Raw genomic sequence first — 26,754 nt, 5'->3', positions numbered from 1 at the left:
AATCTTTATTCACGAGTCATGAAAATTATATGTATTTCATATGTAGATGTTATTTAGATTATAGAGCCACATCTACTCAAAATGGAAAATAAAGAGCTATCCTTTTCTATTTATTGTGAGAGGCATATCTAAAATCACATATTCATACAGATGTAATTTCCTGACTACCTGTGGCCTATATTTAAAAATACCTGAACACTAGTTTGCTTCTCTACAGAGAATGATGTGTGTGCCATGGAAATCCGTGTGTCTTTTCTCAGCAGTAAGATGTCTCATGCTGTACAGGTTCAGAAGAGATACTGTAGGTGTCACCTGTCACCTAGCAACAAGCTTACTGCTTTGTGTCTTTAGTGTCTCTTTTCATTTTAAGTCAAAATAGTTATGAAAATGTAGCGCTTAGATTTGCATTTATCTCCTGAAATATTTAGATTAACCTTCAAACATTTTCAGTTCCCAAGATAACTCACCACGACAGATGAAACAGAGATAACTTTCAATAAAAAAAGGCAACTTATATATCAGAAACCTTGGTACAGAGTAAGGCCAACATGGATCCTGTTATATAATATCTCAGACTGAAATGCACAGGCCTGCCAGTGAGTTCCTTAATCAGCTTTAAAAGTTGTGGTAACTGAATTGAATAGGTATATTACACGTTTATTACTTGGCTTTTTTTTTTTTAAATCAGCACTTGAAAACACAAGATCACAACTAATGAAGTAGTGATTTGTAAAGTTGAATCCAGAAGACGGAATTCCAAATGGGATTGCCATACTGGCATCAGGATTCAATTATCTGAAACAGAGCAAACTAAATTACCTGTGGGCAGAGTGGTATACCCTGACTAGTCAGGTGTCTGTAAACACTTTTAAAATGTGTTTCTGTGTCTCTGCTTAAAGATACATAAAGGGATTATCAGAGGAACCAGCAACAAGTGTACTTATGGGTCCTGAAGTATTTTGAATGTGTTAAACACTAGCCTTTAAAGATTGAGAACATAATAGATCATTTAAGATGTGATGAAGAGCCTGTTACTAGAGGGTAATGTAATGCCTGTACTCCGAGGTAGTTATTCTGAAGTAACTCCCTATTCATTAAGGAGGATAGCATCCACTTTCATTCTGGCCAAGGTCATTTCTGTTATCCAGGATACTCTCTTTGAATTCTTATGGAAGCTGGCTGACCAACTGGAAATTTTAGGGAAGAAAACAAGAGTTAGAAAGTGAAGAATTTGGACATTCTCTATTGCTTATAGCTACTGAAGAGAGAAACAGGTGTAAGTAGAATTTCTCCAGACTATCCGCTAAAAGAAAAACCAGTATTTACCAGTGGTTCCAGGCAGCAATATTTTTGTTTAAAAGTAAATCTAAAATTCTTTCTAAAATACAATACTTTATGCCTTTTGTTATTTCTCATGTTTTTCATATTGGAATAAGTGACTACTAACTAACCCTTTGCTTTTCTTCACCTGACAATTGAGAATCATTTTTGGAGCCAGGAAAGTGAGGACCAAAACACGTGTGATGAGTTTTTTGATGAGGACAGTGCCCTTTAGAACTTCGGTACTTAGGGAGGATTTACTGGATAATTTCACAAACCTATTTGGCAGAGTTAAATAATCTTTTAATTAGGAAATTGATGATATAATAACTTATTGGAAATGTGCCAATTTCCTGTTTTATATCGTGGTTTGGTTTTGATGGGAATTTGGGGAACAACCCAAAGGTCCCTTAGCATGAATAAAATTGGAGCTTCATCTATTCTATCTTGTGGTCTTAATTTGGGGAAATTCTGTTGTTTTCCTGTTTAATATCTGTCCACTGATTAAAGAGTGATAATTCTTACGTGTGCTTACGTATATGTTAGTGCAGATTGTTGTATAGACATTACTTCAGTTAGGGTATATCGGGTAGGTAAAACAGGTATTATCCTTGCTTCTGTGGAGACGGAAGTTGGGCCTCAGAGAGGTTGATTGAGGTTTTTAAGGTCACAGAGCCAGTAGATGACAGAGGTGAAACTAGGGATAGGTCTTCTCAATCCTAAACTGTGTCTTCGTTTTCTGTGGGGTGGGTGCTACAGAGCAAAAGATGACCTTGAGTGCTTTGAACAGCTTCAACTGAATGGAAAACAGAAGTTAGCATTGTACCAAGCTGTCCCCAGGTTTAAAACATACTGAGGTGTACATTTAAATTATAGGTAGTTACAGAGATATATACAAAGAGCCGTCCACTAACATTTGGGACTAACTCAGGGGTTTTAAAAGGACCCCACCATTATCTGACTCGTTGCATAGGAAATTAACCTCTGATCGTCACTGTCAAATGGATCTTTTTTTTTTTTTTTTGTCAAATGGATCTTAAAATGCTCATGTGCTCAACTCACAGAACTACTTTCAGAACAAATACTATCATTAGGATACTTGGTAAATCTCCAAATGCTGTAAAAATGTGTGATGTTGTGTTATGTATAATTCACAAAATTTAATGTTTATTGTGGTCTGTAGCTTAACTGCATCAAAAAAATACAAATTATATAATTAAGGCCCTAGTTACTTGGTTAAGAAATATCCACACAATTGATATAAAGGGGAGTTTATTTTTCTTTTGTTTTTATCATTAGCTTCTCTTATTCATTTGACAAACCTTTATTTTATCTCCTAAAGTTTGCTGGGCAATGGGCTGTGTATTGGACAATAGATGGTAATAGAACTAGGTTAGCAGGTACAGCTTCTTCTGGTGGGAATATAAATTGGTGTAGTCTGTATAAAAAGCTTCTTCTGGTGGGAATATAAATTGGTGTAGTCTGTATAAAAAGCGATTTGGGTAATATATTTTGAAAGAGTGAAAAAAGTTCATATTGTTATGATCCAGTAATTATACTTATATAACTATATTCTAAGGCAATTAAGGTAACTAAAGTTGCAGACAGGGCAGCTAAGTACAGTGGTGTAGGATGTGGATGCTTGGCTGAGGGGTGAGTCGTGGAAATCTACACTAGGCTTCCCTGGCCAGGCCCCACCTCCTGATTAGAGTCTGTCTGTGTCTTCCCAGAGAGGGCATCCTTTCTAGTTGTCCAAAGGCATCCTCCAGGCTAGCAGAGGTCCTTGTGTCCAAGATTTACGTAGAAGGATGTGTGTTATCAGTAATAGTAAAAAATAATAAACTAGTAGACAAAAATGAGGGAGTAAATTATACTGTATCCCTACAATGGAGTATTATGAATTTAGGGAGAAGCATTAATAAGTTGAGTGTCATGTAAAAATTCTCATGGTTTATTAAAGTGTGAAAAAAAATTATAGAACCAGAATGTAAGATTGAAACCAGTTTTGAAGTACCTGGTACATTCTGCTGAGAAGTGGGAACTGATGGATTGAGATATATTTTGAAGAATAGAAAGGACAAGACGTATTTTGATAAGAACATGGTGTTTTAGATGACTTTTTAGTTCTTTCAAGGGGTACCCTATTATGGTTTCATAATGTAAAATAGAAGAATTATCCTCTGAATTTCAAGAGAATATTTCACCACTGTCATATTAAAATATTGTATTTATGTTCCATTGCTTCTTAGTGGCATTTCTAGTAGTGGTGAAAGCTGTACTATATTTTAGGGGATGTGTTTTGAGTCATAAGAGACATATCTATATCAATATAGACATAGAGGGAGAGATGGAGGGAGGGAGGAGGGAGGGAGGGAGGGAGAGTCATTGACTGACTGATCAATTGATGGGGTTAAAGCTGGAATAAAATGAAAGACCACTTCATCTTACAGGCCAAGCCCATGGAACATGTACATTCTGGTACATTTCATTTAAGGCTTTATGAGTGAGTGAACTGTTTTTTCTGTTCAAATGTATGGAAACACACACAAAGGAGACCTGGCTGGATACTGCCTGTGTAGACATTGGCACAGAATGGGTGCTGCTAAGAGCTCCAAGGCGTGTCCCCTCTTGAGTGTAATTCCAAATGAAAAAAAAAAAGTCAACTGTGCCTAATAAGCTGGCTTAACTGAATGCCAAAGAAAATTTGCCTCATGAAATGGAAATTCTGAAGCAAGTTACATAATACTGAGAGAGAATAAATAGGAGGACTTTTAAGATCTATCCAAATGGGGCAAATGGTGTATTGTAATCAGAACTCTCCAATACAGCAATATTTAATTCTATTTGGTGAGATCCAAATGGTGTTGGGGATTTGGAAGCTTTCAGAAATCACATAAATATTTACTTGGTATTTGTTTAATTTTTGAGTGACATATCTTAGATCAGTTTTTAAAAAGTTACTTGGGTATTGGATAACATGGAGCCACCCAAAAGTATTCATGTTAGTTGTTCTGCACATTTGTATCAGCTATAAAGAGGGAGAACAGCATTCCTTTAACAATCTCTTAGTTGCTAAGAATAATAGAGCCAACTGCTCCAGCCGGAACATTTGTGACTTCTCTTTCTTACATTAAATTTACTTCTAGAGCAGTTTCTGCCATTTTCTCCCAGCCTTCTCTCCCTGTTGCATGCCTTTCTTTTTCTCCCCTCCTTCCCTTATCTTTATACAGATTTTCATATCTTGTGCCCAGGATCTGTCATAGCGTCATAGCTGGAGTTTCTGCCTCTGTTTCTTCATTTCTCCATTTTGCCCTTTACATGGCTGCTAAAGAGGAAGCAAAAACCAAAACTGTTCATCAGCTATTACTTTTATTGTGTCACTCCACTAATCAAGAGCTTCAAAAATTGCAGAATTAAGGTTTTCTTTTTCTTTCCTCCAGTGGAAGAATGTTACCAACATGTGGAACTTTTTTCTCATTTTTTAAAATTGAAGTATAGTTGATGTACGATATTATATAAGTTACAGGTGTAGGATATAGTGATTCACAATTTTTAAAGGTTACAATCCATTTATAGTTATAACATATTGGCTATTTTCTCTGCGTTCTACAACATATCCTTGTAGCTTATTGTATACATAATAGTTTGTACCTCTTACTCCCCTGCTCCTGCGTTGCCTCTCCCTACTTCCCTCTCCCCACTGGTAACCACTAGTTTGTTCTCTTTATCTGCGAGTCTGCTTCTTTTTTGTTATCTTCACTAGGTTGTTGTATTATTTAGATTCCACATGTAAGTGATATCATACAGTCTTTCTCTGTCTGATTTATTTCACTTAGCATAATAGCCTCCAAGTCCATCCATGTTGTTACAAATGAAAAAATTCCATTCTTTATGGCTGAGTAATATTCCATTGTGTATGTATAGCACATCTTTATCCATTCATCTGTTGTTGGACACTTAGGTTGCTTCCATATCTTAGCAATTGTAAATAATACTGCTATGAACATTGGGGTTAGCGTATCTTTTTGAATTAGTGTTTTTCTTTTTTTTTCAAATATATATCCAGGAGTGGAATTACTGGGTCATATGGTAGTTCTATTTTTAGTTCTTTGGGGAACCTCCATGCTGTTTTCCGCAGTGGCTGCACCAATTTACATTCCCACCAACAGTGTATGAGGGTTCCCTTTTCTCCACATCCTTGCCAACATTTGTTATTTGTGTTCTTTTTGGTGATAGTCATTCTGACAGGTGTGAGGTGATATCTCATCGTGGTTTTGATTTGCATTTCCCTGGTGATTAGCGATGTTGAGCATCTTTTCATGTGCCTGTTGGCCATCTGTATGTCCTCTTAGGAAAAATGTCTATTCAGATCTTCTGCCCATTTTTTAATTGGGTTATTTTTTGATGTTGAGTTGTATGAGCTGTTTATATATTTTGGATATTAACCCCTTATTGGTTCTAATTATTTGGTTCTTTTGTGTGTGCTTTTCTTGCAGGATCAATGTGACTCTGGAAACAAATGGATGAATGAATATCCATATGAAGAGGAAAACAATAAAGGTTGGTTAGTCAAACTGTATAATTGCAGTGGCAGTCCTATTTTGAACATTAATTTTGGGCAGTTATTCTCATTAGAGCACTTCTTTGTCTGACTGTGAGACAGAGGTCAATGGTTAGAGACATTCATCTATCTATAAAGTGTAATTTTTTTTTTTTTTTTTTTTTGCGGTACGCGGGCCTCTCACTGCCGTGGCCTCTCCCGCTGCGGAGCACAGGCTCTGGACGCACAGGCTTAGCGGCCGTGGCTCACGGGCCCAGCCGCTCCACGGCATGTGGGATCTTCCCGGACCGGGGCACGAACCCGTGTCTCCTGCATCGGCAGGCGGATTCTCAACCACTGCGCCACCAGGGAAGCCCTAATTTTTGTTTTTAAACCCTTAAATATATAAAAAAAATTATAAAGAGGCAGCCCTTCTTTGTGCAAGTCTAGCTGTTGTCAGTTTTGGGAACTGAAGCTGGTTTAAGAATCAACTTTCAGATGATAATTAAAAAATGGAAAAACACTTGATACAACTGCTCACTGGGACAAACAAAAAAAGCCAGATTTTGTTTAATATATATCACTTCCTACCACAAGCCTAAGCCTAATCCTAGAGCTCTATGGCATATGATTGCTGTCAATGCTGTCCTCTTTGCAGCTGCAGTCTTGGCTTTCATCAAGGGCATGGGATGATTATGAAAGGCTTTTAACTTTGTTTTTTCACAGACAAATACTGGTGTAAATTAGAGGGTAAAAAAATCCTGGGAATTTCAACAGTAATCAAGTGCTGGCTATCACTTTGTAGTATTTATTTGAACTTTTTGTGTACTTCATACTGGTCATAATATAAACATCATAAATTAATACTAAGAAAATGACAATATGTTAAACCATTTCTATTTCATAAAGTCTAGTACAGAGGCATGTGCCTCATAACTCTTTATATAGCTGCACAACACATACAGTTTCATATTTTCCTTCCCCCATTGCTCCTGCTACCTTCAAATAAATGTACATCATGTCTTTTTCTGCCAGCCCACCTTCACAGATACTTACAAATGATTTTCCAGATTATATCTTTCACTTGAAATTGCCTTCTTCCAATTCAGCATCCATTCATGATAAAAAGTCTTAACAAGTTAGGCCTAGAAGGAACATATCTCAACATAATAAAGGCCATATGTGACAAGCCCACAGCTAATATACTCAATGGTGGAAATACAAAAGCTTTTCCTCTAAGATCGAGAACAAGACAAGAGTGTCCGCTCTCACCACTTCTATTCAACATAATACTGGAAGTCCTAGCTAGAGCAATCATGTAAGGAAAAGAAAAAAGTTATCAGAATTGCAGAGGAAGATGTAAAACTGTCTTTATTTGCAGATGGCATGGTTTTATATATAGAAAATTTTAAAGACTCCACCAAAAAAACTGATAGATATGATTAATGAATTCAGTAAAGTTGCAAGATACAAAATCAACATAACAAAAATCAGTAGCATTTCTATACGCTAACAGCAAAGTTTCTGAAAAAGGAATAAATTGATTCAATTTACAGTAGCATCAAACACAGTAAGGTACTTAGGAATAAATTTAAGGAGATGAAAAAGAATACATTTTAGGAGATCTCTATGCTGAAAACTACAGGACATTGATGAAAGAAATTGAAGAAAACACAAATAAATGGAGAGGTACCTCATGTTCATGGATTGGAAGAATTAATATTGTTAAAATGTTAATATGACTGAAAGCCATCTATAGATTCAGTGCAATCCATATCAAGATTCCAATTATGTATTTTACAGAAGTAGGAAAAAAACATTTCTAAAATTTATATGGAACCACAAACAACCTTGAATAGCCAAAGAAATCCTGAGAAACAAAAAATGGGAGACGTCACATCACACTTTCTGATTTCAAGCTGTACTATAAAGTTATAGTCATCAAAACAGTATGGTACTGGTAGGAAAAAAACCAACAAATAGACCAATGGAACAGAATCGAGAGCCCAGAAATAAACCCAAACATATATGGTCAACTAATATTTGACAAGGGAGCCAAGAATACTCAATGGAGAAAAGGCAGTCTCTTCAATAAATCGTACCGGGATAATTGGATATACATGTATGAAAGAATGAAATTGGACCCATATCTTACACCATTTACAAAACTTAAGTCAACATAGATTAAAGACTTAAATGTAGGACCTGATACCATGAAACTACTACAAGAAAGTACAGGAACAAAGCTTCTTGACATAGGTCTTGGTAATGATGTTTTGGATATGACACCTAAAGTACAAGCAACAAAATAAAAAATAAACAAGTGGGACTACATCAAGCTAAAAAGTTTCTTCACAGCAAAGGAAACCATCAACAAAATGAAAAGACAACCTACAGAATGGGAAAAAAATATTTGCAAACTGTGTATCTGATAAGGGGTTAATATCCCCGAATAGAAGGTGCTCGTACTACTCAATAGCAAACCCCCCCCCAAATAACTGAATAAAATAATGGTCCTAAGTCTGAATAGACATTTCTCCAAAGAAGATATCTGAAAGGCCAGGAACATAAAAAGATGCTCAGTATCACTAGTCATCAGAGAAATGACATATCACCTCACACTTGTTAGAGTGGCCACAATTAAAAAGATAAGAGATAATGCTGACATGGATGTGGAGAAAAGGGAATCCTTGTGCACTGGTTGGTGGGATTGTAAATTGGTGCAGCCACTATGGAAAACATAATGGAAGATCCTCAAAAAATTACAAACAGAACTACCATATGATCCAGTAGTTCCACTTCTGGGAGTATATCCAAAGGTAATGAAAACACTAACTTGAAGAGATACCTGTACCCCCATGATCATTGCAGCATTATTTATAGTAGCCAAGACATGGAAACAACCTGTCTGTCAACAGATGAAAAGATAAATAAGATGTGGTATATATACACAGTGGGGTATTATTCAGTCATAAAAAATGAGGAACTCCTACCATTTGTGACAACGTGGATGGACCTTGAAGGCATTATACTAAGTGAAATAAAGACAAAGGCAAATACTGTATGATTTTACATGTATGTGGCATCTTAAAAAAAAAGAAAGCCTTCCTTTTTTCCTTGCTAAAATTTCTCCTTTGTTGTATTTGTTTCTGGAAAGTTTTTAGCCCTCTAGAGGGAGTTTTGATTCAGAGATGATATAAGGTAGATTTCTGGGTAATGTTCTTTTTTATGATCTCAGTATTACCTATATGGGTACATTTACTTTATGAGAATTAATTGTACTGTGTACTTATTTGTATATGGATTAGTGGTGTGCTAGTAAAGTGGCTCTAGGGCATGGGGTGGGGAGGCCTGATCTGTAATATTTGTCAATTCCCATGGTGTAAATATTCCCACTACGGCTGGTTTCAATGGTTTAACAAAGAGCTTGCAAGATTCCTTAAAATTTAACAATTGGCTCTCATGAGCTGGAGATGAGCTAGCTCCAGCAAACCATTGATAATTTCATGTATAATGTAACGTTAAACAATTTTCTATACTCCTTAAGACAAATAGGGCAAATGTAGTAAATTCAAATTTTCCTGACTCATTGCTGCGTAAACATGGAAACCTTCACTCATTATCATGCAGAAAGTACTTATCCCTTTTCTTATGTATGATGTTGATCTTATATTTATGTTTTCATTTGTAATTAAATTTTTATGTTTGAATGGATCAGTGTCAGCTTTGTAAGTTTATGCATTTTGACAGTGTCATTGCTCTGTAACTAATTTTATGACAACTGAAGATTATCGCAAAGAGAATCTTTGTGTTAATACTTACCCTGAGGGTAGACTGAAAATATTATCTTGATTAAGTATAATATATTATGTGTGATTCATTCTAAATGATTGTGCCTCATAGCTCATAATTCATGAGTTCAAAAGTCTTTATAGAGGAAGGAGCAGTGAGTATTTCACTTAATGTGTTTGTCCCAAAGAATTATGTTTTTCTTCTTGCTGTTCCTTATATTTCTCAATCTGTGTTTTCAGTTATAGATGCCTTAGAACAAAGAGTACATTGATGCTTGTTTTTAAACCTGCTTGAATCAGGTGTTGTTAGTTTTAGTAAGGTCTGATTCAGAGAGAAAATTGCAGTTTGGAAATTTATCTCTTCTATATTTCATGTATATTCCCAAGGTCAGTTTTAAGATGATGTTTTTAAAATGTCAGCAGTGGATGCAACATTGCCACTGTCTACATAATTGAAAAGGGATTTGAATATGGCTCTTAAAACTATTTTGTACATTTCCAGTTTGCCAGCGGTGATAAAATCTTGCCAAGAGCCACAGAATATCATGCTATGCCTTCCTGCTTATGCTCTAATATTTAAACAGCCTAAATAGCATTTGTAAAATTTATTTTGTGGCCATATCAATAGTCTTATTTTCAGGTACTGTCTTCATCTCCTCTTTCAACCAGTCAATCAATCAATTAATCAATAATATATAAATATATTTATATCAAAATATGTGTGTGTGTATATATTCACATTAAGTTCTTTACTCAGTTTTTAAGTTCTTTCTTTTACTCCATTTCATTGCACTCGAATTTGTCGCTTTACCATTTGCCATTAGATAACATTAAATAAATTCTAAAAAGATTCCAGTTATCCATTATTTTCTATTCACATATATCGGCATAAAACCTTGTCTATGTGCTCTTTAACATATTTTAGCAGTTGCTCTCATTGTGAATGTTTGTGGACCTGACTCCACAAACCTGGCTTTGCTCCATTGTTTTCCATCCATTTCAGTATGTTTCCCAAGTGCTCTCAACAGCTGGTTTAGAGCAGGTGTCCAAAACATATGCATGCATATACATTAGTCCAGCTTATCAGAGTTCATGTTCAAACTTTTGCTCTGTGACTACTTCTGATGAACAGCTGCTTAAACCATTCAGCGTTAACAGTGGGTAAGTTTTCCTTTTTTGGATTTGGAAAGCAAGAGGACGATAGCAGGCCTTTCTGGGAAAGCTTTAATTCCCTACAGAAAAAAAGTTTGCTTCATAGCGATGGGCATATATAGGGTGGTTACTTTAAATTTCTTTTCCATGAAGTTTCAGGGCTCTTTCTTCACTCAAGGTAGAAAGACTGTAATAGCAACAATCCAGCCTTTCTTCCATTTTGAGCTAAGTAGGCATAGTTGTTGAGAAAGCCCCAGTTGATGTAAGTGAAATATATTGTCAGCGCTAGGCCACTATACATTTATGTAGAGTAGCTGCCTGGGCAGTAAACATGGAATCACAAAAAGTCAAGTCTTTGCTCTGCAATTCTCTGCCTGTATGATCTTGGACCAGTGACTTCTTGCTGAATTTTAATTTTCTCAAGTGCCAAGTGGAACTAATAACACCTGTCCTACCTATTTCAAGAGTTGTTATGGGGTGAAAGAAAATATGACATATTTATGAAAGTAATTCAGAGCTGTAGAGTCCTAAAAGTGTGGGTCGTGCTTGCTACTATTATTTATACAGCATAAGACAGAGATTCATGACTTTGTTGTATGACGTCACATCACAAAGTCAAGTATCTTCAGAATTGGAAGTGCCCACAAAGGTCATTGACTCTAATCTGTGCTTGGTACATGGCTGTCTTTCCATAAGAGTTGGTTGGTTACTTCAGCGCTATATCTTGAGTACTGCTTGGAATTTCCTACTGCATGTGGCAGTTCATCCTGTTTCCAGGCATATCTAGTTATATTAAAAGTTATTCCTTTTATTGAGCCTAATCAGTAGATGTGATAATGATCCAAACTAGTAGGTGTAGAGCATATTTATTAAAATATAGTCGTGCGTGAGGTCATTCTTCGGTGAAGTCCCGTCACCCTTGGGTGTCTGATTTCTTAGACCTGGGATACGAGAACAAAATGATATACAGGGATTTGAGAAAGATTATGCAGTTATTGAAGTAGAATAATGGCTTTATTCTTTGAAAAGATGATGTATTGCTCATTTTAAAACATTAAAGCATGCAAAGTCCCATCACCTCCCTGTCTCACACCTATTAGTATTTGGTGAGCATTATTTGCAGCATCTCTGTGTACGTATATACAAGTAAAGAGAGATGGTTTTACAAAAATAGGATCATATTTGTACTTTGTATTTCTAATATAGAGTTATTTTTGTTTGCTTCTGATGTAATGGAAGAAATAGAAGCTGAGTTTAAACCAAAGGAATTTATTATTTTCAAGTTAACGTCCTTTCACCAAAGTGATGCTATCATTTGAGAGTTAAGAGAAAAAGAAAATAAAAAACTTTGAGTTCTGATAATTCTGTGGGTTTTTTTAATGACTGAATTTAACTTCAAACAACATCTTTTGACTTGTTGCTATGAAAGGTGGGTAAATTAATGACATTTCTAACTCTTTTCCCTCTTCTTATTTTACTATCTTCTTAAAACTTAGGTTTATTAACATTTATTTTCTGATTGTTAACTGTAATTATCAAAGCCAATTAGTATTCTTATTTTTCTCAGAAATATGGAAACACTACTTTACTGTCATCTGGTATTTGGTGTCACTGTGAAGCCTGAAGCAAACTGGTCTTTGCACTTGTTCTTGTCTTGCTTTTTGTTCAGATGTCCATGGACTATTTTTAGTAAGCTAGAAGTTCAGTAACTTCATCAGTTTTGCTTCTTGGTTTTTATCATTCTGTGTCAGTTTTTCTTGGATCCTCCCATTCAGCTCTGAGAAGTAGACTCTGTTTTTATGTCTTCAGATTTAAATATTATATTTAAGGTGTCTTTTCTCTTTGTTCTCTTGTTTAGTAACCCTGAAGTTAGGTATAATGTTTCTCCTTGGCGTTTTGTATCTGTGGTCTTCACCTTTAATGTTTTTATTTCACTTAACTGTGCTTTCCCAGTCAACATTTTTTCTTACTATCTTTTCAGTCAAATTCTTTGTTACTTTTTAGTTCCTGGAGTTAATTATCATCTCTGTAGTATTTCATAGCTCTGTCTGCTTACTTTCATCTGTTTCACATGTCCTGCATTTTAACATTTGAGCCCTGTACTTTCCTGAATATTATTTTCTTTTAAAGCAAGACCCTTTTGTTTGAACCATTATTATTTTTGAGCCTGTGAAGTGGTGCTATTTATCCAAATTCTTCATCTGTTTCCTTCGGTAATTCTTCCTGCGGTGTTTGTTCTTCACTGGCCTCTTGCTTACATTTCTCTCTGGCTTTTAATATTTGCTGCTTTCATGCACAGTTCCCTTGTGGCCTCTCTCTGGTTTTTACCTATCTTTGAATGGGGCCGGTAGTTTCCAGTATGGCAGGTAGTATTGTGGACAGGGGCACCAACAGTTTTGGGCATGTGCTAGATGAGTCCAAATCGTTGTCTTGCGTTTCTTGTTTCAGATACTCTAAATAAAGGTGTTACTTCCAGAGTCCTCCCTCAATTGCCCTTGTACAGCAGAGCCTCTGGAGACAAAGGCTCCTGCACTTCTGGCACTTCAGTGACCCCCTGGATGATGGAGCTAGGCTCTAGAAAATGCTGCATCTGTGTGTTTGCTCTCTTAGCACCACTTTCTCTGCCTTCACTGGATAGGCCTTTCATCGCTGTGATCTTCACTTTTAGGAAATTGCTCCAGGTCTGAGGAGGTATGTATCCGTTCCCCGAGGACTCCGAGATTTCACAGTCTTTGATGAGTATGTTTTGATTGGCAGTCTGAGTTTCTGACTGTTTTTACTTTCACTTAAGATGGAGTTTTTCTCTGTTTGTTTGTTTTTTCTAAATTGGCTTTAAAAGTTTTCAGTGAGTTTTAAAGGAAGGGTATAAAAATGCCTTAACATCACCGTTTCTAATAGGTAGCATTTTAGGTACATTTAAGGGACCCATGGAGACTGTTGAACTTGCTGACGTGTTTAAGAGCTTGGCTCTATATGCAGGCCTCCTGGCTTTCAGTCCCAGCTCTGCCAGGGCTTCACCTGCTTCTGTAGCTCATTGTCACACCAGTCCTATGTGGATGACGATGATGATGATAGTAGTGTCTCGTCCATACAGTTGTCATGAAAGTTAAGTGAGTAAAATGCTAAAGCGTTCACATGTTGTCTGGTAGTTACTAAGTGCTCGTTAAAATAGCCATTTCATCATTTTAAGTCACGTTAATTATGTCCATTTGCTTTAGGAAGATTTGCTGTTCAGGCCAGTAATTGTATCTATATTGTTTCCTTGGACTGAGGATACTGCTGGAACATACCTGCATACCAGGGGGTACCGGGTCTCTGACTTAATATGTCAGCTTCCAGTTTCAGGATCTGACTGGGGACTTCTAAGTTGTTGCTCTGTATTGATAAGAAATAGATACCTCTGGCTTTCTCTCGGAGGAAATAAAATCCTTGCACTCACTGGATATGCTCCAGTGGTTGGTACACATGCTATTCATTTCCCTCACAGAATGTTGACAGCTTATTTTGTAGTAGGCAGGGTTCTCCAGAGAAACAGAACTAATAGGATATATATATATATATATATATGCATACACACATATATATGTGTGTGTATATATACATATATATATATAATATATGTAATTTATTGTAAAAATTGGCTCATGTGATTATGGAGACTGAGAAGTCCCGTGATCTGCCATCTGTAAGCTGGAGACCTGGGAAATCCAGTGGTGTAGTTCCAGTTCAAGTCCAAAGGCCTGAGAACCAGGGGAGCCGGTGGTGTGAATCCAAGGCCAGGAGAAGTCCAGTGTCCCAGCTTAAGCAGGTGAGAAAGGGCTAATCCTCCCTTTCTCCACTTTTGGTTCTATTCAGACCCTCAACAGATTTGACGATGGCCTCCCACACTGAGGAGGGCCATCTGCTTTACTGAGTCCACTGATTCAAATGCCAATCTCATCTAGAAACACCCTCCCAGGCACACTCAGAAATAATGTTTAACGTGGGTGCCCTGTGGCCCAGTCAAGTTGATACATTAAATTAATCATGACACCTATGCTGTAGTCTGATTGAATCTAGTAATCTTATACTTAGAGTATGTTATTTGTTAGACACAGGCCTACAAAGCCAAATTATATTTAGACCCTGTTTTCAAGGCTTCATCATCTCAGGGACAGGCAAATGAGCTACTACTATCTGATATGATTAGTGCTACAATATATATAATGAAACCTAGGGAGCTGGTGATGGCTTCACTTGTGAAGTGACCTTTGACCTGGGCCTTGAATGATGGTGTCACATTTTCTGGAAGAAATAGGAGTAAAAGTCACAATTTTTTTGTTCAGAAAAAATTCTAAGTAAACACAAAAGTATATTTTCTTTCTCTTGGTCACAAAAGTGCCCTGCAAAATTTCCTTTTGGAGTTAAGGATAAATGTAATACTCAGTGATACCATTAAATATTTCAGCTAAAATCTGTTGAGGCTCGTTTATGTGTCCAAATGATTTTCTCTTTGCTTCCCGCTCTGTCTCTCTCCCCTTTTATGTCTCTCTCTCTCTGTCTCACATGCTCTGGTGTACTTTTGTATTCTCTCTCTCTCTCATTTTCATTCTCTGGCCCTTTGATTATAGTGGCTCTTGAGCTAAGCTTTATGTCATCCTATTTAGAGTACATTACCAAAGTAGTTTATATAATGTGTTTTACTAGAAATTTTCAGGAGTGGTCATAAAAATGATATGAGCATCTTTTAAACATAACCATTTTAGTTAACCAGTTTTGATTTAATGAGAACATCAGAGTATTAAAGCAACGTAGTGATTGATTATTGAAAGCATTTGTTGAAATATAATATCTATCTGGTTAATTTTGTTATTAACAACATCTGTGCATTTAAAAAAAATTGTAACCTCTTTCGCCTCTCTCCAGTTGATGTTAGCTGAGAATTAATCTCTTACTGTTCTCTAAAGAGACTTTTGTTTAATAAAATCATGAATGATTATTGACTCAACAATGAGCATGATTCTTTATCTTATAGTTTAGTCCTTAGTATACCTTAAGGCCTAATGGAAGTAAGACTCACAAATATTCCAATTTAAGAATCAGTTGGTTTTTCATATTCAACATGCTTTTTTCCTGGAGCTAGGGTTGGCTCAGAGGAACAGAACCACGGGAATGGTAGAGAATATGGAATTTAGTATCAGGATTTGACCTCGTCTGATTTTAGGAGCTAGTTAGGCAAGTTAGGTGTGGTTGTGGCTTCTGTATTTTGGGTGCTAGGCCTGACGTCAGCAGGGCACGCAGTCAGGAAGAAAGGGTGACAGGAGGTGCTGGAGAGCAGGGATGAACGGAAGCCGTGAGGGTGAGCTGAGTCCACACAGACTCCTCACTGCTCACCAGCCTCCATCTCCTCGAGGATGCTGTGAACTGCAGGGGAAGCTGGCGCCTTCTCCGAGTCACAAGTATCTCGTGTGAGAATCAGATAAGCTGATGGAGATTTGGGGGGCTCGTTCCACCCCTGAGCCAGCATGGTGTGCAAGCACAGAGTGACAGCGGGCACGAGCTGCACCCGCCCCTGAGCCCTGCATTGATCTTCTAAGTGTGGTGAGAACATGAGGGCTGCCGCACTTCTGCCTTCTGAGTCTCACCACGGTGTCCCTTATAACCCAGGAGCTGTGGAACCCTGCAGGGAAGACAGTGCTGGACCATGCAGGTGGAGCTCAGCTAAGCTGTGACAGTTCATACCCAGCACTGAGTCCCACGTTGCCTGTTCTCCCCATTTTCCTGCAGGAGTCTCCTTCCTCACCCTTCCCTCCACCTGAGTGTTGTATGTCGTACCTTTTCTGATCCACGTCCTCTTTCCTTGATCCTTCCATTCCCGTCCGAGGACGGAAGCATCGTCTTTGGGACCCAGGCTTGTAGTGGAGATGATGTCGCACACAGAGAAGTCTCACCCGCTCTGGACAACCACCTGCCTGGATTCACTGTTTTTGAGCTCTGCTCACCTCTTGAGGAACGGCGGGATCGTTTGTGGCCTCATGTGGTACTTGACTCGTTTTTGGTGTCAGTAGTAGCTGAGATCACTCTGCTCCCTGGAGTTTGACTGTCCATCTATAATGTAGTAGAACGGTCAGGCTCAAGCCAGGGCCGTGTGGCCATGGGGAGCTTTGAGAGCATAGGAAGATCGAACATAGCGTGAGAAGAGGGGAGATTCTGATATAAAATGGTGGAAATTAGGTGGGTCATCCGGATGTTAGGGGCTTATCCAGCTAGTAAAGTTCAGAGTAAAATTATGAGCAAGAATGAGATTGAGAAATTATATCCAGAGTAAGAATGAATGATGCCAGGGCCAGCGTACGTTAGAGGTGAGGGTGACAGGCTGTAACTGAACAGAATCGCTGGAGAGCAGCTAACGAGGAGGCATATGTTAATTCACGCCCGGTTCCGGACAGGAGGTGCTAATACTGGAGGGGAGGATGGGGGGCGGCGGGGGGTGGTGTCAGAGGGCAAAGGGCAACACCAGCGGGACTGCCGAAGTAGTGGCACCAAGAAAGGTGAGGCCTGTGCAACAGGCTGGAAGGACAAGTGGCTCGTTATCTCACAAGTCGACTCTCCTGTGCTGGGAGATTTCCCGGAGGCCTGTGTTGAGCCCTGGTGCAGGACCAGGAAATCCTGTATGATGGGCCTTCCTGGAACAGAGGTAAAGGAGAGCATTTGGAGAGGTGGGTGAAGGTAGACAGGGAGAGGGTATTAGCCCTTTACTGGGTTCGGGGGGAAAAAGAAGAAAAGCTTTTGAAGGTAACCTGCCTTCAGTTCCCAGAATTCCATCCATAACCCCAGAAAGGACTTGACTCTGATTTGTGATTTAGAGTAAATTCAGAAATAGCATTCTAATCAGATAGAGAGTAAGAACAATTAGGTTGCTAAAAAGAGAAGTTCAGATACTAGTAGAATATGCCAGTTTATATTTTTACATTTACATGGTGGGTGTGTGTGTGTGTGTGTGTGTGTGTGTGTGTGTGTGTGTGGAAGAGAGAGGTTGATTGATTCTAGTTTATGGGTAACGCTTGCTAGATTTTTCTGAGTTTTAATTACTTTTTAAATTTAATTACTCCATTCCTTTTAAATTGAATTGCAGATCGAATTCACAGTCCTTAAACACCAAGATCACATGAATTGAGACACTTTATCTGGTTATTCCCTTTGTGGACTCAGTTCTTTCCAGTGGTGACTACTTTTCACGGAGATTAATGTCGCCAACCTATAGATATGAAGGACAGAGTATCTTATTTATGCTTGTAAACTCTTCTCTCCTCCAGAATATACTCATTCTAAAAAGGAGAAAATGATGGAAATAGGTGGGTGTCTGGCTTCTGGCTAGATATGTTATTTCCATCCATGACAACCTTTATCATTCTCTGACATCCTGAGGGACTTGCGTAAGGTTGCACTGCAGTTAGTAGAACGGCGTACATTTAATCTTTGTTTCGAAACATTTATTTGTACATCATTTCTAAAAGTGCCATTTAGAAAGGCCCCAGTAGAGAAATAATTGTGGAGGAGCTACTTGTGACGATATTTGTGTGGGAGGAGAGGTTGAGTGATTACAGGTAGAGGAGAGTAAGCAGAATTTATTGTTTTAAGCAACTAAATGATTTCCATTTATAATTTCTTCTGGTTCTACTCTAGGACATTTATGCATCTGAAATGCTTGCTTGTCTAACTAGGTAATCACTGTATCCCCACCTCACTTCTTAATTCTCCTCATAGAGTTTGAATAAAAACTGAGATATCAGATATTCAGAGGTGGCCCCGGGCATGCAGTCTGGCAGTTCCCCAGCCCACTTCTGGCCAGCTTGGTGTAAATAATCAAGGGGCGGCAAAGAGAGAAAAGGCCAAGAGATTTTTGTGTTGCAACTCAGTGTGAATTGAGGTCTCTTCCCTGGTTCTAATCAATTATGCAACAACATTTATTTTTTGTTCTGCCAGAAACAATATACATTGTTGTATGTAAGAATTTAATTACAGTGGAGAAGTCTCTAGTGCTTTTTGAATGAGAAATTAAGTCTCCATCTTACTTTGCCTCTAACTGTGAAACAGATACTACTGAAGCCCCAGCAGAAACTGCTGGTAACGTTAGTTGCTTTTTCCATGTTGAAATATGTTGACCGGGTGAGAGGGGAGACTAAATGGGACCAGTGGGTTAGCGAATTGTTACTCTTTTTATGTTGGCTCAGTCTTGTTCAGTAGTTCAGGATGCAGGGTCTGTGCTTCAAAGGGATGATGTTATTGCTGCCCTCAAGAGCAGCTTCTTTCCAGACTCACAGATGCAGAGAACAAATTAGTGCTTACCAGTGGGCAGGGGGGGGCAGTACAGGGATGGGGGAGTGGGAGGTACAAACGATTGGATGTAAGATAGGCCCAAGGATGTATTTACAACATGAGGAATATAGTCAATATTTTATAATAACTGTAAATGGAAAGTAACCTTTAAAATTATATAAAAATTAAAAAAAATTAAAAAAAGAGTAGCTGTTTTCTAGATTTTTCTTCTCAAACAATGCTGAAAATTTCAAACATATATCTTAGAAATGTAGAAATTTGGAGTTGGATGTTTCTATAAGAAATATCTCATTCAAGTGGATTAATGTAAATAGGAGGAAAAAATCAATAAAAATGAAGCAATTTGCTGAAGGTTACATAGCCCAGTGTAGAGGGGTAGATTTGGGAGAAAGGAAGGCTAAAGGGAACGTGGTGACTTGTAGTTCACGGATTTTTAAAACCCAGTTTAAGCAAGTAGGTTTAACTTTTGCCTATTTTTGATTTTAAAGCAAAATGGATGGATATCTTTTTAATGGACGTTTGAATAAACAGATGGATGGAGGATGAATGAGGATAAAAGAAAGAGAATGAGAAAGAAAATGAGTCTGATCTCTCACTTTTTCCTTCTTTGAAAAAAGTGTTAAAGATTGTCATCCTGTGATCATGTGCGATGGAAGAGTGACAAAGATGAGGCCCTGAAAAGTTGGCAAATGGGTCACACAAAACCTGAAACACTGAAAATTTATTAAGGTTGACTTTTCCAGTAAGTGGAAAAGTGGTTGAGGGAAAAGGTCTGGTTTACAGGAGCTAACTATGTGGAAAATGGCAAGGCAGGATTTTCCTAAACAGTTACCCTACACAACTATGCTGATGACATGGCAAAAATATTCTGAATTTACTGCTCAGACTATGGTTAAATAAAATAACAAATACGAAGAGGGTACTTTCCTATACTAAATATTTATGATTATTAGTCTATGCATCTGTGGTAGCCCCAAAATTTTATATTAATGTATCTAGCAACATGATTTTTTTTAGCGGATAATATGCTTTTTTTTTTTTTTTTTAGTTTGGTAAGTTGAGTGTTCTAAGGATTTCCCCTCTACTCTTCTTCTTATGCTTTGGTGTTGCAAATTAAATTTTGATTCTTAAAATAATTGCTTGTGTTGTGTGATGACTATGTAGTCTTAACAAAGCAAATTCTAGCTAACAGTCATTTTATTCCAGAATCAATAACTTTGAAAATTCTTATTTAATCAATTTAAACAATGTGTTTCTAGTTGAAAGAGTAGGGGTAGATGCTTTCTTGAAGTTATGAAGTTTTTGGTAGATGTAAAAGAATATATGTGATGGATGTATATGTAAGTTATTAAGACATAATGATAAAGAGAAACCCAACTTAAGAAATAGAATGTTTCCAGTATTTTTAAAGACCCCTTTTAGTTCCAGGCATGAGCATTATCCTGCATTTTTTATTGTACTTTCCTTGCTTTTTATAATGCTTGTCATCATATATAAGTGTGTATTCAGGAACTATATATTGTTTACTTTTACTTGTCTTGGGACATCAGATGAGTAGTGCTATGCTCTTTTCCTTTGTAACTTGCTTTTCTTACTCAAATTTTGTGTTTTGAGATTCATCCACACTGATCCATGTAGGTAAAATTATTCATTTCCACAACTGAATAGAACTATATTATATGGCCATACTGTAATTTATCCATTCTTCAGCCATAGACATTTTTATTCTTTCTAGCTTTTTTGCTATTTTAAACAATACTGCTGTGTACAGTCACTTAAATGTGTCCTGGTGCACAAGTAGAAGGGTTTCTCTGGAGTATATCTCTAGGGGTAGAATTGCTGGATTGTAGAGTATGCACATTTTCAGCTATACTAGATAATGCCCAGTTGTTTTCCCATATTGTTGCAACACTTAAATAGCACTGTTTGATAGTTCCATTTCTCCACATCCTTACTGACTCTTGGTTTCTGCTGACATTTAGAGTTTTGTCAGTCAGGTGTGTGTTAAATAGCGTTTCCTTGTGGCCTTAATTGCACTTTTCTATTACTAATGGTTTATATGTTTACTGGTTATTTAGTTTCATCTGTGGAATTCCTTTTCATGTGTTTTTGCCTATTTTTCTATTGAATGGTAGTCAATTTTTTTCTCGCCTTGGAGTAGATATTCAGGGCTAATTAAATGTGTTGAAAATATTTTCTCCAAGACTGTGGACCGTCTTTTCACTTTTATAATATTGCTTTAATTTTTGATTTGGCTGAATATATATTTATTATATGGTTAGTGTTTTTCTGTGCACTTTGTCATGATAATTTTATATAGGATGTTTGTATCTACTAAGTGAGATTGGCCTGTAGTTTTCTTTTCTTATAATATTCTGACTGGGTTTTGGTATCAATATTAGAATCTTTTTTCTTTATTCTTTGAGAGCATGTGAATAACTAGAATAATCTTATCTTAACATAGTTGGTAGAACTCACTTGTAAAGCTATTTGGGACTGGAGTTTTCTTTGTGGGTAAAATTTGAACTTGAAGTTCGTTTCCTTTAGTGGTAATAAGACTATTTAGGTTTTCAGTTTCTTCTTCAGTCAGTTTTGGTAAGTTGTGTATTCTATAAAGTTGTTCGTTTAAGTTTTCAAATTTATTGGCATAAAGATTTTATTAGTTTGCCAGAACTGCCATTACAAAGGACCACAGACTGGACGGCTTAAACAACAGAAATTTATTTTCTTACATTCTGGAGGCTAGAAGTTCTAGATAAGGTGTTGATGGAGTAGATTTTTTCTGAGGCCTTTTTCCTTTGCTCATAGATGGCTTTCTTCTCCCTGTGTCTTCACATGGTCTTTCCTCTGTGTACCAATCATATTGGATTAAAATGTACCCACTTGACCTCATTTTACCTTAAGTACCTCTATAAAGGCTCTGTCTCCAAATACAGTCACTTTCTGAGATACTGGGACTTCAACATAAGAAATTTATGGGGGACACAATTCAGCCCATAGCAAGGATGTTCACAGTTGTCCATTAATTATATCTTTAATCTTGTTGTATCGTACTTATGTCTCTCTTTTCATTTTATTTGTTTCAAAATGATTATTTTTATGTTTTTTACTTCTCTTTTTACTTCCTTTGGTAAGTCTTATCAAGGATTTGTCAATTTTGTAGTCTTTTCAAAAGCTCCTTTTGTTGTTGTTTCCTTCTGTTGTATTTTTGTTTTTTATGTATTCTTAGTTTTTATTTGTCTTTAATTTTCTCTTGAGTTTCTTCTCATAGTCGTTGTCTGATAAATTTAGTTACTGAACTAATTAATTTTTAACTTTATACTCTAAGGATTTCAGTATAGAATTTCTCTCTAAACACGGCATTAACTGTATTTCATGAGTTTTGATATGAAGTATTTTCTATATCATTTAGACCTATTTATTTTCTGTATTCCACTATAATTCTTTTCTAAGAGTCTTGAGTTATTTACAGATCTTCTTTGACTTATGATGAGATTATGTCCTGATAAACCCATGATAAGTTGAAAATATCCTTGGCAATTCCCTGGCGGTCCAGTGATTAGGACCCTGTGCTTCCACTGAGGGGGCCCGGGTTTGATCCCTTGTCAGGGAACTAAGGTCCCACAAGCCAAGTGTCATGGCCAAAAAAGAAAAAAAAATACCCTAATTCAAAAATGCACTTAATATATCAATACCTAACTAACCAAACATCATAACTTAGCCTAGCCTACCTTAAACGTGCCCACAACACTTAACGTTTTACCCACCTGGGCACAGATGTGCCCAAGTTGGGTAAAATCATCTAACACAAAGTCTGTTTTATAATAAAGTGTCGCATGTCTCATGTAATTTATTGAATACTGTTACTGAAAGTGAAAAACAGAATGGTTGTCTGGGTACAGAAAGCTTGTGTGTTAATTGTTCACCCTCCCGTTTATGTGGCTGCCACTGCCCAGCATCACCAGAGTATCATACTGCATATCACTAACCTGGGAAAAGATAAAAATTCAGAATTCAAAGTACGCTTTCTAGAGAATGCATATTGCTTTCACACCATTCATAAAGTTGAAAACTCACAAGTTGAACCATTGTAAGTTGGGGACCCTCTGTAGAAGTTTTAATTTCCAAATGTACTTTTAGTTAATTTTAAATTACCAAACATTAGCTTCATTGTGTTGTATTTATAGCATGTTGTCTGCTTGCTATTAATTAGTTATAGTATTACTATATGGCCTACTTCAAGGACAATTTTTGTAAATGCTTTGGATTTGGAAAGAATGTATGTTCTCTTATTGTTAGGTATATCGTTTTATATTTGTCCAGTAGATAAAGCTTTTAAATTATTTTGCTCAAAATCTTTGTAGCCTTACTGATTTTTGCTTGGCTAATCTATCCATGACTGAAAGAATGGGTTAAAAATCATGACTCTCTTAGTTTCTTGTTATTTCTATAGATTTTGGCTGTGTATATTTTGAATTATGCTAATAGATGCATACTCGTTTAGAATTTTTTAATACTCTTAGGAAATACATCCTGTGTCTCATTACTTAGTCATTTTCCCTTCCTTTCATAATGCATTTTGTCTGTATGCTTCTTTTGTCTGAATTTACATATTCCAGCTACTTAGTTATTACTGTCTTTCAGCATTGTGAGGACATTATTCCATTTCACTTTAAATGCAGTCAGAGTCTTTGAAAGATTGCAAGCAGGAGGTTCATATGGTCAAGTTCTGCGAAAATGGCATGGACTTCTGTATGGAAAAGGCATTGGAAGGTTGCAAAAACCTGGAGTTGGGCTATTATAGGGCAGCATGAGATGGTGGTGGCTTGGCTTGGAGTCTTAGCACCTGAGATGGAGATAAAGAGAATGTATATGATTCAGAGGGAGAATTAATTGACAGATGTTGGTGATGGATGTCAAGGGTGATGTGAAAGACAATGTATAAATGATGAAGCTTCAGTTTCTACCTTGAGCAACTCATTCCTTGAAATTATCATTTATCAATTTTAAAGTAGTAGAGGAGTGGTGCTCCTTCAATTCATTTTTGTACATGTTGCATTTAATTTTCAAAAAAATGTTGAGGGTCTCTGAAGAATAATTTTCATACTTGCTGCTTTAGAAAGAATAAAAATAAGCCTATTCGTGTATGGGGATGCTATGAAAGAGCTTTCTGTCTAGTCCTATTTATTAATTCCTTAACTTTTTTTTTGATGACTCAGTGTGTGCCAGGCACAGTGCCACTTTTTCTGGGCTTGCAGCATGTAAATACGGTGAGTAGAGTGTGTGTCTGTGCTGAGTTTAGTAGTAAATGCAGATCAGCACAGACTCATGTATCAACACAATGTGGGAGGAGCTTTGGTGAGAGAAGTGTTCGGTTCTGTGACAGCACGTGGCAGGGACACCCACCTAGATATGGTCCAGTAAGTATGGTGAAGATTTTCAAATGAAAATGAAGCTTAGACTAAAAGAGACCCACCAGAGAAAAGTTAAGAACTTTGGAGAAAGAACATAGGTGAGAAGGAGATTATGACAAAGTTGAGGAACTGTTAAAAAAAAAAAAATCATTAGGATTTGAGAGTAGAGTGCTAAGAGATATAGTACCTGTTTGAGGAAAGGAGGACTCAAATTATGTTGGTGCCTTATAACTTAAAAGTTTGGTATTTATTGTGAAAACAGTGAGGAGCTTGTGAAGAGGTTTAGGAAAGAAATTGACATGACCAGCTTTGCATTTTAGTGAACTCTTGAGTATATATAAAAAGGATTGGGTTGGGAAGTAAGGGTGGACCACCAGATAAAGGACTGATGATGATACTGTCTTGAACTGGCTTTAGGCTTGGCTGTGGAGGTGGAGAAAACTGGATAGATTCGGAGGATATTTAGGAGATAAAGTGATAGATTTAGTTATTCAGTGTATGTGATGTTGAAGAAATTAAGGAAGTCAGAAATGGTAGCAAGATGGGGCTTGGGTCACTGGGTGGATGGTGCTACTGGGAGGATCAGGTTTGCAAAACATGATGAGATCTTTTAAACTTTTGAGATTGGAATGCCCTGGGAGAAACCCAAAGGGATTTTCCAGTGCGTATATTTGGGCCAGTTGCTCAGGAGAGAGTTCTGGGCTAGGAACTTAGGAAGTCAGTGATATATTGATGGCGCTTGAAGCGGTTGGAGTGAGTGAGATCATCCAAGTAATGTTTATGGCAAGAGAAGAGAAAAGTGGGAGGGTCAGCATGGAGAGAATTGATATAAAACAAGTACAAAAGGGTATAATATAATAATATGATGAAATGCAGTAAGAAGATATAAACCGTTGATGGGATTTTAAAAGGGGTAGTTGCTGTTAGGAGAACAGGAAAGTCTTCACGTGAGATGATCATTGAAGAATGATGGCTAATATTGAATAATTGTGAAAGAGAATGATTCAACCAGAAGGAGTTCTACAAGCAATCACGCAGAGGGAGGAAAAAAAGAGCATAACTTTAGAAACCAAAGAATAATTTAGTTTAGGACAGAACAGAAAGGTCAGTTGGGGCCATTTTATAAAATACCTAATGCATTATAATGTTAGAGTATAGTTCAAGGTATTTGAATGAATTCCATTAGTGTGCCTTGTAAAAATGTCTGTCTCTTATTTATTTTATTAACCATGAGGTCACAGTTAACAGTTTGTAGGTGTTTTTTATTCTTACTGTATTTCCCCTTGATGGGATTAATTGAAATTCTTTTGAGATACTTTTTGAAAATCTGTTTCTTTTTTAAAAGAAATACTCAGGTTGTATTTAAGGAAATTTATTAACACTGAATTCACTCATCTGATTTCACTCATTATGTTATATAAGTAATCATGCATTAATTATTAAACTCTAGTGTTTAGAGGGAAAAAAAAGTGGTTGAAATGATGAAAGGTAATTTTAGGTATACCTGAGTTGGCAGGTCTCAAATAGTAACAAAAAATTGAGGGTGAATAAGTGGGATAAACTTTTGTCTTTCCAAACTTTCTGCATACATTTTTATTAGGACTTCTAGAGTTAGAAGTATACTTTTGAATTACAAAGTAGATATGTAGGTGATTGGAATTTTAGATTTTTGGATGAAAACACTTGTTTTATTAATGGAAGAATTAATATTTTTAATGAGTATACAGTGATAATGTTGCAGTTGAAAATTCAGTTCTTAAGTGTCAAGATTGCCTTTTACTGAATCAATTGAACAATTAGCAAACTTTATCGACTGTGTAGAGCTCTCTACCTGAGCCTCTGGAAAAGTAGGACACCTGTACTGTGTTCTTAACAGTTCATCAACTAGTTAAGCAGCAAAAGATTTAAATCAGTTAAATTAGTTTGATGTTCATCCTGGTCCTTTTCCGTGGCTTTTTCATCCTGAGTTGTTTCTTTTAATTTATCTCTTGGTCGACTAGATTTCATTGTCAGGTAATTTTCAGAAAATATCATAACACCCTGCATTCCCTAAGATACTTTATGTTTGAGCACATTAAACAGCTGCTTTTATACCCTAAGGTCAGATTGATTTAATGAAAGAATTGGACCATACTTTCCCTCAGAACTTTGTAAAACTTGAGTGCCGAAGTAGTCCTTTTGCCATAGCGTCTGTTAATAACTTGTTTGGCTAGATTCT

The 26,754-nt window shown here is 36.9% G+C and overlaps 1 protein-coding gene across 3 annotated transcripts in view; it reads left to right on the top strand.

Moving 5' to 3' along the window:
- Nucleotides 1-26,754, top strand: part of KLF12 (KLF transcription factor 12) — a 441,113-nt gene that overhangs the window by 136,857 nt on the left and 277,502 nt on the right. For all 3 annotated transcript variants that reach the window (XM_060128878.1, XM_060128877.1, XM_060128876.1), the window contains one exon: nt 5,817-5,880. In XM_060128878.1, coding sequence (XP_059984861.1) covers nt 5,848-5,880 — 33 coding nt within the window. In that variant the 5' untranslated portion in view covers nt 5,817-5,847. The remainder of the gene's footprint in view (nt 1-5,816; nt 5,881-26,754) is intronic.

Source organism: Lagenorhynchus albirostris, chromosome 18 (genome assembly GCF_949774975.1).
Source record: "Lagenorhynchus albirostris chromosome 18, mLagAlb1.1, whole genome shotgun sequence".
Taxonomy (NCBI): domain Eukaryota; kingdom Metazoa; phylum Chordata; class Mammalia; order Artiodactyla; family Delphinidae; genus Lagenorhynchus; species Lagenorhynchus albirostris.
Note: the sequence above shows the minus strand (reverse complement) of the source record. Positions and strands in the feature narration are given on the sequence as shown.